This window comes from Convolutriloba macropyga, chromosome 15 (genome assembly GCF_964194025.1).
Source record: "Convolutriloba macropyga chromosome 15, txConMacr16.3, whole genome shotgun sequence".
NCBI classification, from domain to species: Eukaryota; Metazoa; Xenacoelomorpha; order Acoela; family Convolutidae; genus Convolutriloba; species Convolutriloba macropyga.
Window position 1 is genome coordinate 24,558,928 of NC_134482.1, and position 17,972 is coordinate 24,576,899.

The window sequence follows — 17,972 nt, forward strand, 5'->3', positions numbered from 1 at the left end:
TGTCATGGTACAATTGGTTGAAATGTGTGATGCGTGGATTGTATGTTGAAACACTTCGAATAATATCATTTAGCTTAAGCACTACAATTGCATTATCAACATTCCCATAAGTATTATTTAGCAAATCATTAAAGACTGCAATTTTTTCATTTTTATCACTGTTTATAGGTATCTCCCTAAAAGGAGGAATTTCACACAGCACCATTGAATCGGGAGTAAATTTTTCCATGCATTTATCAACCAGTTTTTGATAGTCCGCAAACAAATCTTTACCATTTTTGGAAGATTTTGAAACGCTATTAGTCCCATCCTGCAAAATTAGGGTTTTTAGTTTTTTTGATTCATACTTGTCAACAACTTTTAATTTTTCAAGCGTCGTGGAACCCCGGTATGCATGAATTGCAACGTCCAGTGGAATACTTGCATCATCATACAGCTTTGCTATTATGCTACTACCCAAAACACAATTCTCCTGCAAAGACGTGAAATCATTTTTTTTGAAATCTCTGACCTGTTCCTGGAACAAACCAAAACCATTGGAGGATGATGCTGACTGTTTCTCAGAGTTGTTGCCTTGTTCTCCTCCAAGGCAGGGATGAGCATCAATTTTCGTTTTGAGTCCCGTTAACACTTGTTCAATAAATAAATCTTTTCGATGTAATTTATTAGACAAATCAACATAAAGTTTGTAGGAAGTATCTTTATTTAGCTGTTTCCATTCATCAAGAGTTTGCAGGTTGGGAACTTGACAGCTGCTATCTATATTCATTGCTTTAATCTTCACAAGAAATGTTTTATGTAAAGGAAACTGAGAGAATTTGTTCAATTCAATGTGCACGAAACGATTTTGTGTATTCAAAAAAGAGCATTTAAAGGTCAACTGTTTGAATCAACTGTAAAGTGAGCGTCTGAACTGTAAAGTGAGCGTCTGTCAACTGTAAAGTGAGCGTCTGAACTGTAAAGTGAGCGTCTGAACTGTAAAGTGAGCGTCTGTCAATTATCTTACTAAATTTACGTTACTAGAAACGTGTTCACATTATCTTACTAAATTTACGTTACTAGAAACGTGCTCACTACAGATAGAGTACATAGTTTTTTGGTGATTTTCTGTGCAATTTTTTTTGCAATCCTTCTGATAAACATATTTTTCTCGCTCAGAAGCACCCCCTTTTTTCCGCCCGCTTTATTGAATGTAATTTGAGTTTATTGATGACAGTTTGGTGGAATTCTAATTTACACAGTAACTGGAATTCTGAAAAAGATTTACCTGTTGGCGGATTTCTGTCTAGTTGGTGTTCTAAGAAAATGGGTATTCTATGACAATTGGTATTCTATGACAATGGGTGTTCTTCGACGACAAATTTTTTTACTATACGAAAAAAAATCAAAATCTGAACTGTGACCTTCTTTTTTGGAAAATATAGGTTTCAGTAGTCACCTAGAAAAGGCCATGACAATTGTTTTTGGTTTCAGACGTTAACGCAGATGATCGCCCTAAGTCTCAGACGTTACCTAAGATGTCCCGTTCCCCCTTTCGAAAACATTGATTCAAAAACTTGAATTTTTCTCAGCATAGTTTGAGCAAAGAAGCAACAGCTAGTTTTCTGAAAGTTCCGGCAATATTTTAAACTTTCGGACAAAAAATGCTGATTGTTTTGCAAATACTCGATTAAAAAAGATTTGATAGCAGTTAAAACTCGGCGCATCAAAAACAAAAATCGAGTGTCGTTTTATCTTATCGAGATTAAAATTTGTTGGAATTGTTTTCAACTTTCCTTGGAACATTCCTAGATGAATAGCTGCAGTTTTATTGGAACGAAAAGCTCTTTGCTAGTTTAAAGCAGAGTTTTAAAGACTTTGCTAGTTTAAAAGCTCAGCAGCAATAAATTCTTTAAGCAAAACAAAAAATGTTTTGCCGCTTTTGTTAGTTCATTGAAAATGCAAGCTACACATGCCAGAAGTTCTTGCAATTTTCCAACTCAGATAGCAAAATCTTGATCAGTACTTATGGCAACATAGCTTCTACAAAGTTCAGATTTTTCTGTTAATTTGTCCTCTGTCTCAGCAGTTACAGTTGAAGTCCCTTTTTTCCTGGTTACGAATTAGATGAAGGAAGTTTTTTTCTCCAAAGGTCACAGTAATCACCAACTGTCACAGTAGAAAAACTGGTTTCAGACGTCATCTTACAGGATGATGAAGATTGATGATCAAAGGCTAGTTTGATATGTTACCTTCAGGTAAAAGATTCGTCATTTTGGTGTTCAAAACAGCAAAAATAAAAGAAAATGTTCAACAGAAAAGATCTCATTACAAAAGTTTCTTCGCAAGCTACCCAATTTGTGTTCAGTAGCTCGTGTTGCCTGAATGCATCGCCTTTTTTCCTAATTACGAATTAGGCGAGGCTCTTGTTCTATTCTTTGCATCAGACACAATTTGTTAGGATATCGTTCTCTAGAAGTAAAAAAAACATCTGGAATTTAATTGTGAGCATCTAACAAAAGCAAAAGTCCTTGGTCTAATGTAACAATTAGTTAGTTATCCTAAGTTTTTTGGTCAAAACTCCATAAATAAAACCAGCATTTATATGAGTCTGTTGAGAAAAAAAACAGTCTACGTTCACATGTTCGAGAGTTTTCATTTTTTCTCAAACGATCAACCAAAAAGCTAAATTTAGCTTCAATAATATAGTGTAACTGTTTTGGAGAAATTTGCTTCGTGTAAAATTATCAAATCAAGAACTCATTATTCGATCTTATTGTTGAATTGGTGCTGGGCATTCCAACCCCCTTACCCCATAAAACTTGCGCCGCGAAGAAATTTTGAAGCCGTTTCTACCTATCTCAAATTAATGAAGAACTCGAAAAAGGCAAAGAGATCAAAACAACAAGATGACAAAGAAAATTACTCGGAGCAGCTACTCACATAGAAAAAGTTTCAGATTGCTGATTCTTCTAATCAACAAAATCGAAGAAACAAAAGAAGAAATTATAAAAGCCGCTGAAAAAGTTGTCCTCGAAAACCCTCATCCAAGCACAGTTTCATCAATAACAGAAAGACAGTCCAAACTTCTCTCGAAATTGCAGATCTTCTGACAAGAATTCCATAGCCTGGATGACGACGGACAACTCAGCCAGTCGTCCATACGATTACGAGATGACATTAGCGTCAGTTCGAAGTGCAGCTCACGCCTTCTTGAGTCCAACAGATTATCGCCAATACAAACCGAGAAGTCAACACAAGCGGTTCAGGACAACAATATTGAGGTTAAAGCTCTGCTTCAACCACCACCAATACCTCCCAGGACAAAACCTTCCCTCTTTTTGCAAAAAAACCGCAAAACAACCGCTGTTATCAAAATTTTCAGAAAACTAGTCAAACATTGTCAGCAAAAAAGGCCAAAGCGAATCAACAACTGGACATATCCTCAAATCCGTTTGTCTTTGACACAATTCAAACTGATGGACTGAATCCGAACGCAGCAGAAGACATCTTATTCATTACTTCCAACAAAGCAACCAATAGACGTTTCGTTTGAGGTTGATGTAACCACTAACAAAAACTTTAATGATTTGCTAAAAATTCAACAGTCAATAGCCACAAACACAACTTCTGACACCAAACAAAATTACACCAACATTCAAAATACTAAGCAAAAAGATGAAATTACTTCAGGATCAAGTAAAAACAATGTTGAACCTAACATAACTCAAAAACAGAAAACGACAGCTGAGGATACGTACCTGCAGAAGTATCAATTTACTAACGAAATTAGTACTCAGAACAAAACTTGCAATCAATTTCCTGTACCTAACAATACTGATAACGTGTCAGATTTTACAACTGGTTTGATCGTGTCCATTCAACAGGTAACGGGGCCATAAGAGCCGTCCCAGGACCCCTATGTAGTAATTCCAGCTCATGAAACTTTACTTTTGAAAAACCGTCAAACACAGATCGGTTTAGGAAATTCAACTGCACAGAACCAGTCGGAAGTGAAGATTCTCTCCAATTCAAGAGATATTATAAGTAGCAAACAAACAGCGCCAGCAGTTGTCTGACCAAAGACAAATATTCAGGAACCGAAAGTTGACTCTGGAGAACTTGACATCAATGTAAAAAGTCTGAAAGAGCAAGTGTGTCAAATTCAAACACAAAATGTACAGCAAACCGCCATGAGTACAGAAAAGATTCGCAATTATCAGTTTCCTCCTGGTACTTTGGCGGAAACTACGATTGCTTCACAAGTAACGAACAGTTATCCGACAGTACTGGTGTCCAATTCTTGAATGAAATCTCAAATAAACCCTGGTACTGCGCAAAACACAATGATGTCAAACGAAAAGGGGAATATTATATAAGCTGCAAATGGAGAGCTGTTAAACCATCCTTTTAACATCGTGATTTCAGTCGCAACGAGGAATATTGGAGATCAGATAGCTGGAAGATCACAGTCGTGGCAGAATTTACGCCAGCAAAAGCTCCTCGGCAACCACTTAGTTCGCAATGAGATTGAAAATAACATCGAACCAAGTCATTTTGCACAATCGTACAGGACAAAAACAATTAATGATTGTAATTCTGCATCGGTGAACCATTTGCTAGGTCTAACAAAATCAGACAAACAATACACAGCTGATCATTTACAATTGAACCACAGGATCCCTGCCACAACAATTTATAACAACAGCAACAACTACCAAACTGAATTTTCTCATTTGCCTGGTCCAACAGTTGCAATATTTAATGATAACAGCAACTCAAATCCTTCTCATTTGGCTCAATTACCGCAATGTCTGCCACCACCCGTTCCAGAAAACCCAGGCAAAATCTACATTGCCAACTACGTTGTAAGTGACAAGCAAGCCATGTCAATGATCAAATAATAAAAAATCTTTTTTGTGGCAGTCTCAAATTTTCTAAAGCGCTTAGTTCAAACATTTGAACACCTGGGCTCCCAGGCAGACCTTCAGAGTTTCACATTGCTCAAAAAAGCTAAAGAAAAATTGCCTTACAATTTTTTGTTCAGATGGACTGAACATAGGCTTACAACAACAGCTGAACCAGCGTCACTTGCTTCCTTTCAACAGTTTCTAGAACTTCATGCTCAATTTTACGATACCATAAATCGCGATCAAACCCTTACATCATTTAGACAACAAAATAACATAAATAACGTCAGATTTGTGTTGCGGCTGCTCAGTATAAACCGACATCACAAAAAAAACAGAACCTATCTGGCAGTGGCCAACCTAACGTTGTTTTGCAGCCAACAATTAAACCACAAATGACAACTTCTAATAGGGAGTGATCATCCGCGGTAACGATCTCAAACAAAACGAAAACTAACGGAAAACAGCAAAACAACCGACATTGCGCCAATTGCAATAATAACCATTTTTGGCAACTTGTCCCGACTACCAAAAGCAATCACCACAAGATCGATATAAAATGGTTATTAAAAACAATTTGTGTACGAAGTGATTGAGCAATAATCACCTCAGAGAAAATTGTTCTTCACAAAGAACTGCCAGTCCTGAAACGGCCGACATCATTCTACTCTACACGACCCTTCAAAACAAGTGAAGCGACCACCAGCAGCATTCTCAACAGAATCTGCTCCATTTAGACCTACACAGCATTCATCAAATGAAGTGTCACCAAACGAAAACACGCAACAACACTGTCGCAATGGACAACTTTTTGGTAAAACGAAAGAACCGAATACTCAGAGGAGTAACCTCGATTCTCCTTCAAATAATCAAAGCTTCTGCGTAAATAAAAAGCCGGCTCCTCCGAGAGACGGGCTTGAACAACTACAGCTTATTCCAGTGTCTTTTGTCAATGGCGACAAAGCCTCTGATACGTATGCACTCAGACATCATTGCAGCCAGTTCACATTCTTACTTGACACCATAACAAACTTTCTAGCAATTCCCTGTGAAGCGCAAACATCAACTCCACTCCAATATGTGAATACCCAGAACGAAATGCTACTCTCAAAGATTATAACACCAGTAATTATCACTCCATATAAATCATTGAGACAAACCGTTGAGATATCTCGTGCATACGGCACGCCAGCAATGAACGTCACACCAACCCACATATCTGAGTTGTATCAAATTCGTTTAATAATCTTCACCACATCCACTTCCCTCAGGTTGCTCGTGGCAAAATTGGAGCCCTCTTAGATGTAAACGTCTTTGCTTACACTCATCCAATCGAAGTAAAACTCGGAAACATAAATCAACAGTTTGATGTGAAAACAAAACTCGGATGAACATTAGCTGGGGAGCATGAAACTTCTCTCAATCTTTCAGAATCTACATTTAACCATCATTCAACAACAACCACACCATTTAATTATCATGTTTCATGACAACAGATGGAATAACCACGTTTTAGCGAATTAGTTGAGCAGTTCTGGAAAATTGAAAATGAAGGGACCTAAGAAAACAGTTCTTTCAGATGAAGACATTGATGCCTTAAAAGTTTTTTTTGCAAAACTATCCGACATAACTCTGAGAGAAATGACATTGGTTTTCACTTGAACACGCCTTGCTTTTTGGAGAACAATTAGCATAGTGCTCCTGGTCAGCTGCAGTGCTTGGAAAAAAGACAAGGTAATAATCCCACGCTGAAAAAAAGCGATCAAACGCTTTCAACAGACTTAATCAAAAAAAACAAAAAACCAGTCGAAATGACAGAACCTGAACATGAAAAAATATGGTACCTGCCTCATCATCCGGTTCAAAATCCAAACAAACCAGGACAGATCTCTTGAACAGCTTACTTGCCTTACTGCTACGTTTACAAGAGCATACAGTTGCAATACTTGCAGATATTGAGAGTATGTTCATGCAAATTGCAGTCAAACAAGATCAATCAGCACTTTGCTTTCTGTGGTCAAAAAACACTTTTATAATTTTCGACTTTTGGGCTTGATTTTTGGGCCAATTTGTTTACGCACAATGGCCATCTTTGTCCTAAAGCAATGTGCTAAAGACAATGCAGAAATTTTTCCCAAAGCTTTTGTAGCAATAACGAAATAATTTTACATGGACGATTACTTTCATTCGCTGCCCACTATCACTGAAGCGAAAGACATTGTAATGCAAGTCAAAAAAAGCCTCCAACGAAGAGGTTTCAAATTGACCAAGTTCTTATCAAATTGTCCTGAAGCGCTCGAACGAATTCCATGTGAAGACTTAGACGAGTCAAAAAATTTCACTAGCGTATTAGGACAAAAATGGAGTTTCGTTAATGATTAATGTTTCGCCAACCGAATGCGAGAATTACACGAATCTTCAAAATCCAGTCAATGGCATTATATACCAACAAATGAAATTCCAGCAGACAATGGAACACGTGGCCTAGAACCAGAAGATTTGTGTTCTAAATGGTTACAGGCTCCTGATTTCCTAAAGAAACCTTACTCCGGCTGGAACGCAGCTCACAGCAAAATAGTTTCTGTTCACAGAACGAGTACATAAAAACCAAACGAACCAGTCATTGACCCAAGACGTTTTCGATCTTGGACAAAACTGCTGTTAACACTCGCAATTATTTACAACCTTCTCTTCAGAATTCAAAAAGAGCAGTACACGAAATAAAAAATAGCAGTACACTGCAGACGACATCAACCAAGCACACAGTAACCTAACTCCAATTTCACAGGAAAAGATTTTCATTCAGCTATTCACTCGGTAAGAAGAGGACGTAAAGTGGACTCTAAAAGCAAGATTCGATTACTAAACCCGTACTTAGACAAAAACGGAATATTTAGATCACAAGGCCGACTTTAATTTGCACCTGAATAACTACAAATTGCTAAATTACCAAAAGTTCTTCATGCCAAAAACTCAAAAACACGCCTGTATCTTGAGCATGCGCATCGAATTTGTATACACCAAGGTACCGAAGCCGTTAAAGCTTTTGTTCAACAGCGATAAGTCGTTATCGGCCTCATGAAACATTGTTCAGCATCCGATTTCGATGTTTTTTGTGCCAACATTCTGATGCCCAAAATAACCAGCCGTCAATAGCTCCATTACCAGTTTCCTGATAGTCTTTCGCAATTCCCATTCGCTAATACAGGAATTGATTTTTTCGGACCTTTCTATATCAAAGACACCAAAGACAAACCAAGTACTCTGGCCTCATTTTCACGTGCATGGTCATACGCGCAGCACCTCTTGAGTCCTGCCGTGATTTAAACACTGACTTTTTTCTCAACGCACTCCGACGTTTTGCTTCACAAAGATGTCAACCAAAACAAATTCGGAGTGACAACGGCAAAACATTTGTTGGAGCAAATGAAGAATTGAAGCGATGCGTCCGTAGTCCCGACAATCAACGCATTGCCTCGGAACTTCTTATAAAGAACACAGTGTGGAAATTTAACCCGACATTCGGACCGAATTTTGGTTGTGCGTGGAAAAGGTTGATCCAAAATGATAAACGGATCATTTTGATCATTCTAGGGAGTAGGAGGCTTACATCAGATGTCTTCCACACCATCATGGTTGAGACAGAAAGCATGCTCAACTCTCGACCTCTTACACATGTGGCTGAAGTACCAGACAATGACAAACACATCACCCCCAAATCATTTTGTGGTTTAGAGATCTTACAATTCATTGCCACAGGAGACTTTCCATCAACCTAGCCAGCATCCTTCAAGTCGTGGAAAAACTTACAGCAGCTTATGAACCACGTCTGGAGACGCCTAGTTAAAGAGTACCTCCGCACTTTAACGAAGCGAAGCAAATAGTCCGAACAGAGTGATTTGTTGAACGTCAATAACCTGGTGTGGATCCTCAAAGATCTCACTCCGCGTAGGATATGGCCTCTCGGGCGAATTGTGGAAACGTCACCTGGAAAAGATGGATCTGTACGCGTTGTCAAGGTAAAAACGGCTAATGGAACGTACGTCCGCCCCGTTGCCGGTCTCGCACGTGTTTTGACTGATTAGCCGTTTTTTGCTTACTTTTTTATAGGAACGGAAAGCTAGGCAACGCGAGCTACCCTCTGATCTCTTGGTTCCTGCCGTGATTTAAACACTGACACTTTTCTCAACGCACTCCGACGTTTTGCTTCACAAAGATGTCAACCAAAACAAATTCGGAGTGACAACGGCAAAACATTTGTTGGAGCAAATGAAGAATTGAAGCGATGCGTCCGTAGTCCCGACAATCAACGCATTGCCTCGGAACTTCTTATAAAGAACAAAGTGTGGAAATTTAACCCGACATTCGGACCGAATTTTGGTTGTGCGTGGAAAAGGTTGATCCAAAATGATAAACGGATCATTTTAATCATTCTAGGGAGTAGGAGGCTTACATCAGATGTCTTCCACACCATCATGGTTGAGACAGAAAGCATGCTCAACTCTCGACCTCTTACACATGTGGCTGAAGTACCAGACAATGACAAACACATCACCCCCAAATCATTTTGTGGTTTAGAGATCTTACAATTCATTGCCACAGGAGACTTTCCATCAACCTAGCCAGCATCCTTCAAGTCGTGGAAAAACTTACAGCAGCTTATGAACCACGTCTGGAGACGCCTAGTTAAAAAGTACCTCCGCACTTTAACGAAGCGAAGCAAATGGTCCGAACAGAGTGATTTGTTGAACGTCAATAACCTGGTGTGGATCCTCAAAGATCTCACTCCGCGTGGGATATGGCCTCTCGGGCGAATTGTGGAAACGTCACCTGGAAAAGATGGATCTGTACGCGTTGTCAAGGTAAAAACGGCTAATGGAACGTACGTCCGCCCCGTTGCCGGTCTCGCACGTGTTTTGACTGATTAGCCGTTTTTTGCTTACTTTTTTATAGGAACGGAAAGCTAGGCAACGCGAGCTACCTTCTGATCTCTTGGTTACGACCTTTGCCCTTTCTGTGGTTTTTTTATGGGTTTCCTCTCCCCGTAGCCTGTTGATGAAGCATCAATTCAAGATGGCCGAAGCCAATATTAGAAAAGTTGAAACTCTTCCTGCCAAAAAAGTGGGAACCTGATTTTGTCCAAATAACACGTGTAAAACAGTAACTATCGGATAAAAGAGACTGAACATAACATTATCTTACTGAATTTACATTACTAGAAACGTGTTCTCTACACATAGAGTACAATGAAGAAGAAAAATGGCAATGATTTAAAGCACCAATGCGACAGCTCCAAACGTGGCCACAATCAATCCAAAGTTCTGCTGTGTAGCTATGAAAATTTGCTGGTCAATTTCAGTCTTAGTACGAGTTAAAAGCCAGCCCACCGTCTGGTTCTTTCTGGTTGTTTTTTTTTTATTCTATCCTAAGATCGAATATTTATAACTTCAAATGGAAAGGTCTGTAAAAAACGAGGATTTCAGCCTACATCAGTAAATTCATTGATGAATCTCGGGCTACTTTAAAATGAAACTTGTAGCAGATCGTTATTCCTCGAACGCCATTCCTCTAGTTTACCTGAAGCAACATTTTTTTTGGAAAAAAACAAGATTGAGCCTCCAATTTTAGCACCAGTTCTTTTCTTAAACTTAAATTCCTGTCCTAAAGTGAATCTCAATTTTTTCAGAAGAAAATTGTCCATAAATGGCCTAACATAATACAATTATTTTAGTTTTGTTATGGCGTTTGTTTTAGGCTTGCGTTCTGACTTTTATGTGTTGTTTTAGGTTCTTTGCATTCTGATGAACTCAGAGTTGAAGTCTGCACAAAAATTTAAAAACCTTGAAATGTTTGTTGCACGGACGAAAAGAAAAGAGGATAGATAGTTCACTCCATAATTGTACATGATTCAGGCCGAAATCGAAATGTGCGCATTTTTAGGTCTGATGTGAACGAAACCTATGTTTTTAACCCAAAACCAGTATGCCGTGATTTTTGGAACAAGTTAATCAGTTTCTGTCATTAAAGGCAGCCAATGTCTTAGGTTAACTTCCCAACATTTTGATAGCTGAGGGGTTCCCCTTTTGATAAAGAATTTGCAAACTAAGGGCTGAAACTGTGATCATATAGTATTTGCAACAAGAACTTCTAAATGAAGGCGCTAACATAAAGTTGTATATACCCTTGATTGGCTCTAATTCGGCAACACCAGAAAAAAAAAATATAGAGCTCGTTTTGGTATTCAAGACTTATTATCAATGATTTTTTTGTTTATTTTAGATCACAGACGACTCAACTCACACTTTGAGAATTTTTTCAAAGTAGGCGAAACTAGGCCTTTAACCCTTTTCATCACAACTGTCTAACTTTTTTGAAAAATGGTTCTGGTATTGTTAACTTCGCAATTTTTATTGACCTTACAACTACACAACAATCCAATTAGTTTCTAAATCAGGAAAGTAGTTATAATCTGAGCGTTCTCAATTGAAAGAGTACCAGGAACACACCCAAAAAGTCGCTTTAATTATGCCTGAAGTTTTTGTTTAAAAATCTTTGAAAATAATTAATTCTGAAAAAATATTAGCCAAGTGGTCACTCCTAACAAGGCTTTCAGTCTGTCGTGCAACAATCAAGTCAGAAGCAAAACTTGAAAAAACATTGACTTTTGTCCTTATCGCAACCAAAACGAGTTGGTTGTTCCCGCAACTTAAAACTGATATAAAAACTTAACAAACTGTCTAGAACAATGTAATTGAATCCTTATCTACATTCTCTTACATTTTATGGTGACCCCGACGTGATTCTCAACTTGGAACAAGTTGCTCCTGACATTAGCAACAGTCTTCAATTTGGTCTTTCGGATTAGAAAACAAAGGCCTAAAGATCAGCAGTATATAACAGAAGACGTCACTCTTGCAAGAAATCGGCTGATCAAAATGTCGCAGCAAAATTTCTTCTTCTCAACAATCCAAGCCCTGAAACGTGGTTCCAGGATAGATTCAAAGAGCAAAATCCGTTCGCTCAACCCAATGTTGGACAACAATGAAATGCTTCGGTCATGCGGAAGATAGCAATTTGCGCCAGATAACCTCGAAGTCGAGAAATTTCCGATTATACTGCACGCAAAAGACAAGATAGCGAGACTCTATATAGAGCATGCACACAACATTTGCGTTCACCAAGGAACAGAGCCAGTGAAAGCTTTTGTGCAGCAAAGATACCACATCATTGGCCTCAGGAAAACACTTTTGAGTATAAAGTACCGATGTTTTCTCTGCAGACGATTTGCCGCTCAAAACATTCAACCTGTCATGGCTCCCCTTCCTGCCTGCCGTTTTCCGACAGACTCTACTCAGTATCCTTTCGCGAACAGCGGAGTCGACTTTTTTGGACCCTTTTATATAGAAGATGCCAAAGGACAGATTGAAAAACACTACGGCCTCATCTTCACTTGACTGGTTACTAGGTGTGTCCATCTAGAAGCTTGTCCCGATCTCAACACTGACACTTTTCTAAACGCTTATCGACGTTTTGTAAGCCGCAGTTGTCAGCCAACAACAATGCTCAGTGACAATGGCAAGACATTTATTGGTGCATCTGAGGAACTAAAAAGATCTGTGAAACGTCTCGACAACGACAAAATCTACAAAGCAATGGCAGCAACGAACACAACCTGGAAGTTCAATCCTCCCTATGGACCTCATTTTGGCGGTATTTGGGAGCGCTTGATCCAGCTTGACCGCGCTTGACCGCAAAACGCACTCTTTTGATCATTCTAGGCTCCAGAAGATTGTCGCTTGATGTGTTCAGGACAATTCTGGTCGAGACCGAAGCTATATTGAACTCCAGACCACTAACGATTGTCGCTGACCTTCCGGAAAATGAAATGCCTCTCACGCCAAACCATTTTCTGATTAACAGACCGTTCAATTCTCTCCCACCAGGAAAGTTCGACAGCCAAGAACCCGCCAGTTTCAAGTCTTGGAAGAATGTGCAGCAAATGGTCAACCATTTCTGGAAACGACTCGTCAAGGAGTATCTTCCGACACTGTTAAAGAGGTCCAAATGGAGCGATAGTGGTCAAACACCACTGAGAGTCAACGACATTGTTTGGATTCTGAAAGATATGACTCCACGTGGAATTTGGCCCCTTGGACGTGTTCTCGAAGTCTACCCTGGACGAGATGGACAACACCGTGTGGTGAAGGTGAAAACGGCGTACGGCACGTACGTTCGCCCGGTCTCCGCGCTCGCACGCGTTTTGGCTGATTAGCCCAATTTTTTTCTTGACCTTTTTTCGAAACGGTTTTCTAGGCAACTTGGGTTACACCCTCTTCGACGATCTGGTCAAACGTCTGTGATGTGTTAGTTGGCCTCCTCTTTCCCCTGGAGCATGTCGTGCAACAATCAAGTCAGAAGCAAAACTTGAAAAAACATTGACTTTTGTCCTTATCGCAACCAAAACGAGTTGGTTGTTCCCGCAACTTAAAACTGATATAAAAACTTAACAAACTGTCTAGAACAATGTAATTGAATCCTTATCTACATTCTCTTACACAGTCAAATAACCACAATCATACAGAGAAGCAAAAGCCCTGTTATATCATTTCCAGATTTAGATCGATATCAACATGAAGCTACCTGGAGCGTCTTCACCCGTTTCCTTCATTTCAAAATTCATCTTGAACTGGCTAGGGTTCTTCCGTACGCATTTAGCAAAAACCTATCACCACAGATTTTACTAAACATAAGGGACTAACGTCTGGCGAACTGCTCTCAAACGACCGGTGAGCGGTTGGTTTTGTCAGTAGCTAGCCACGGGGGGTGTCTCAACCTCTAAGCCTTTCACACCATAAGTATAAGTCTCCAAAACAGTTTGAGCTGAAAGGCTCTAAGAGCACTTAATGCCCGCTGGGCGCTACCTGTTGATCCCGTTTGGAGGACGAAAAGTCAAAAGCCAGACGAAAAATCGGTCAAGCGAAAAATCGCATAAAAAAGTCCGACAGGACTAATATAATTGCTATAAACTTCGTTTGAGAGCAATTAATTAGCGATTACCCTAATTTTGTCGCCTAAATAGCATCGGTGAATTGAACACTCTGGAGACTAGTATATCTCTATTAGAGCTGACTTGATGCCCTGGGGCGCTGCTTGATTTTGAAGACGATAAACTGTTACACGAATAATCGATCAATCAAAAAATTGCAAACAAAAGAACCCAGAAAATCAACCATTTTTATTTTAGGTTGAGAGCAAGAAAATCAAAATTTGAGAAAACATTAAACATAGCCGGCAGATTGACGGAAATTAGCCACGATAGACGCTTGTGGCCTACAATGAATTGAAAAAACTAAAGAGAGACAGATAGACCACCAGCTTTTTATTAGACCACTAGACTTTTTGGGTTAGATTCGGGTTTATTTTTATGAGACATGTTTTCTCTACAAGGAAAAAGCCCTAATGGAGCTTTTTCAAAATTACTATTCAACATTGAAACTCAAGACTCTATTACTCATGAATTAGAGCAAATAAATTTGTCACTACTTAGATGCACACTATTGACCTTTAATTAGTATATGTTCATAAAATTTAAAGTTCAATAAGTGAGTTCAGAAGTCATTTTTTGAGTGAGGTAAGTCACACAATTGACCTAAAAGCAGAAATGACATCACGAACACAAACTTTAACTGCAAAGCAGTAGAAGTCACTGAAGTCATTGAAAAAGTCAATTCCAAGAAGTCGAAACAAAAATCTGTTAGACGAAGTTAAAAAACACAACAGGAAAAGTACTGACGCTCAATTAACAGAATTTTGATAGACTAAACAAAAACTAGACCTAGAACGGACTATGAATTAATTGTGCACACCATTTAGAAAAAAAATCCGACCCAAAAAATCGAAAAACAGCAAAAATCAAAGTGAAGTTGCCGCATGTGAACAAAAAAACCACAAGCGAGAAAGCGAATTTTTGTTCAATCACCGTTTTCTCACTCTTTCAAATTAGAGCGATAAAAATTCACGCCGGAAAGTCGTTCGCTTTTTTGCTCCACTTCCGTTTCTGCGTGACCAAAATTATTACTCCAATTTGACTTCAAAAATCATGAAAATGTGTGAACAGATCGTAAAAAAACATAGCCGTTTTTGAAGAATTCCGGAAACAACTCGAAGTGGAAATCCAATTAAACGCAATCCAACTACTCATCAGACAAAACCTGCTTCCACTAAATTATGATTGTCTTGAAACAACCTAAAACAAAAAAGTAAAAACTAAAATAAAATCTGTTAAAATACGATTTAAAAAACTTATAATTTTTTTTATAAATTGAGATCCCGAAATAACTATCTCTGCCAAATTTACTTCATCAAAACAACTATTACTTGCTAAAACCACTTAGGTGATTTTTTAAATTACTTGAGGCCAAATTAAAAAGCTTTTAAAAACAACTTGCACTAAAAACTGGAAAAAGTGAATAAATTTTTCAATATTACAAAAACATAAATCCAAAAATTCCTTCCATCCAAGTGGGTATCCAGTTGCTCGCAAACCAATAATCAATTTATAAAAGGCTAAGAAACATCCGAATTAGCATAAAAATCATATGAATTTCCAGAAACCTTCAAACACTACCAAAACCAGCCTAAAATCAAAACAAAATCGTAACCGCACCTCTTAACCAAAAAAATGAAAAAAAACTGCTTTAAAATGCCGCACTTAAACAAAAAATTTTGCTCGCTTACAGAAACTTTTTCACGCCTCAATTTCTCGCTCTACAGAGAACAGCGATGTGAACAAAAAACCACTCTCTTTTCGCTCCACTTCATTTTGTTCAGCAAAATCACTCCAAACTTTTTCACGAGTTTCATTTCCCGCTTCAAAATTCACTCCAATAAAATTGATCAAAAAAAGGACTTCTCCAATACTCCTCTTCGAGTCGTAAAAAGACAGCGCCCCAATACAATTCAAATTTTTTGAATTGTTAAAAATCAGGAGCGCAATAATAGCCGCCTAGAATTGCTGACGCGGCTATTAATAACTTTACAAATTGGACATTTTCACCTTTCATTTAGGCCTTCCCATCAACTTTAGCACACTAAGCACCTGAAAGTTTATTAAAACCAGCTTAGTGACTCTGATGAAACTTAACGCCTTCTGCATTTTAATTTTTTGTGGTAATGTGTTTAACTAACCTTCAATTAGTAGGCAACGGCTAGAAAAAAAGCTAGGAAATTTTTGAACATTTTATTATCAAATTTGAACAATTGCTATAATTTCACTCATCAAAAACCGAAATTCGTATAATTTGTATAGGCTCAACATGGAAATATGAATTGTCAAGCACAACTTATTTAATGCATCAGGCGTAAAATGAGGAAGATAGATTCTGAGTTAGTAATGAAGTTTAACTGAATTGCAACAATTTCAAATTGCAACTTTCTTTCGTCAGCCGGGTTTAGTGATTTGTTCAAAATATGCTCAAAATGATAGGTCATGGCTACATGGTAATATCTCATGGTAATTATACATCTTATTAGACATACTGTGGTATTGAGAAGGAACAATTAGTTAGCACCAAGTTCGATGCGTCTAAAGATATATGTATTGTTGGTTGCACAATATTTTGGAATTACTCAATTCTGAAATCACTATTTACAACATTTAGATGCAAACAATTCAATGTAAGTAGGGTTGGGAGAAATTAGCTTAGTTGCTTGATAAAGAAGAGAGGAGGCGTGAATAATTACTGCTAAGTTTCAAAAGCAGCTGATATTTCTGTTTATTGATTAAAAAAAAAACAAAGTTTTGGCCTCAAACAAATAATATTTCCTGGAATAAAATACGGGCAAAACTTTTCTCTTACAAAACAGCACAAACAATTGAAATCATAACTCGTCTGAACAAAGTGGATAGTGCAACAAAACATGAAGAAATTTAGTCTAAACCTACTCTAAAACTCAACATTTCACAATGTAATTAATTTAGGAACTGCCCCCCATGGAACATGATCATCTATACAAATAGTAACTAAACTTTCATGCTATTATTTTAAATTGTAATGGATATTGCCACTTTTAGGTAAGTCACATAATTTTTTTTATTGTACGTATTTCGTTCGAGGGGGGACAAACTGGAACCTTAAATTGGTTAGTAATGATAAATCTACATTCTATTAGCACAAGATTGAGAGATCACAGAACACAAGCAAATAATTGCATATTGCAAGGCATTTACACGTTTAGAAAGCAGACTTAAGCAGCAGAAAACGCACTATCGTTATCGAATACATTAGGCGCACCATTATCATGGTAAAGGCTAAGAGGGGGGAACTTGGGATCTTCAGAGCGGGTATTACTCGTGGTAGCACAAACAGGCGGTACTGCAGCCGATGGTATGTTATAGCTAGACACAAAAACAGCACCAGAAACATCCTCCTTTTCCACACAATCGATTGAGTCAATGTTTGACTCAGAAATATCATTGGACAATGTCTGGCCAAACTGAAAAGATCCGCTCGAACAACTGGGTCTCATTAAAGATGTCTGCGGTTTCTCCACAAATCCAGTCCCACAGAGCTTTCCATGACTTTCGGGTTCCAAGATTCCGACGTTAGTTTTGCTATTGTTGCTAAAATTGGTACAAGCTTCTTTATCTGATTTGAGAGCAGATGAAGGCGTGACATGAACATTTCGGTGGTCTTTATTGCCAGGCCCCACGTTAGCTGTATCTTCGCCTAAATTAAATTTGTCTTCGCTGCCCTCATCGCCTCCTTTATTGCTTACAATCACTTCTGTTTCCTTCGGGCAAATAGCGGTTGACAAGTTCAGCTGGGGCGCCATGGAGTCATAATCATCGCCATGGACTCCATCACATCTCCGTCTCGCTCCCGCCTGGCGTCGTAGCCTCTTTTGCTTTGAAAATGGACCTGAAAACAAAGACGATTACTCAACATCAGACATTAACCTGTTTTGTACATTTTTTGGAAAAAGATTAGTTGGTATCGGGAAGGCATATTAAAAGCACCCAAATAAAAATTATAAATTGTAGCCAAAAGTCAAACTGAAAATAGATATTAGCAGATACCACAA

At 38.3% G+C, this 17,972-nt stretch overlaps 1 protein-coding gene across 4 annotated transcripts in view; it reads right to left on the bottom strand.

Annotated features, from left to right (window-relative positions):
• Positions 1-16,113: 16,113 nt before the first annotated feature.
• The window catches only part of LOC142353971 (NPC intracellular cholesterol transporter 1-like), a 97,813-nt gene continuing 95,954 nt past the window's right edge, over positions 16,114-17,972 (bottom strand). For 3 of the 4 annotated variants that reach the window (XM_075406210.1, XM_075406209.1, XM_075406208.1), the window contains one exon: positions 16,114-17,809. In XM_075406210.1, the coding sequence (XP_075262325.1) occupies positions 17,136-17,809 (674 nt within the window). In that variant the 3' untranslated portion in view covers positions 16,114-17,135. The remainder of the gene's footprint in view (positions 17,810-17,972) is intronic. The other variant, XM_075406211.1, reaches the window with a different exon arrangement.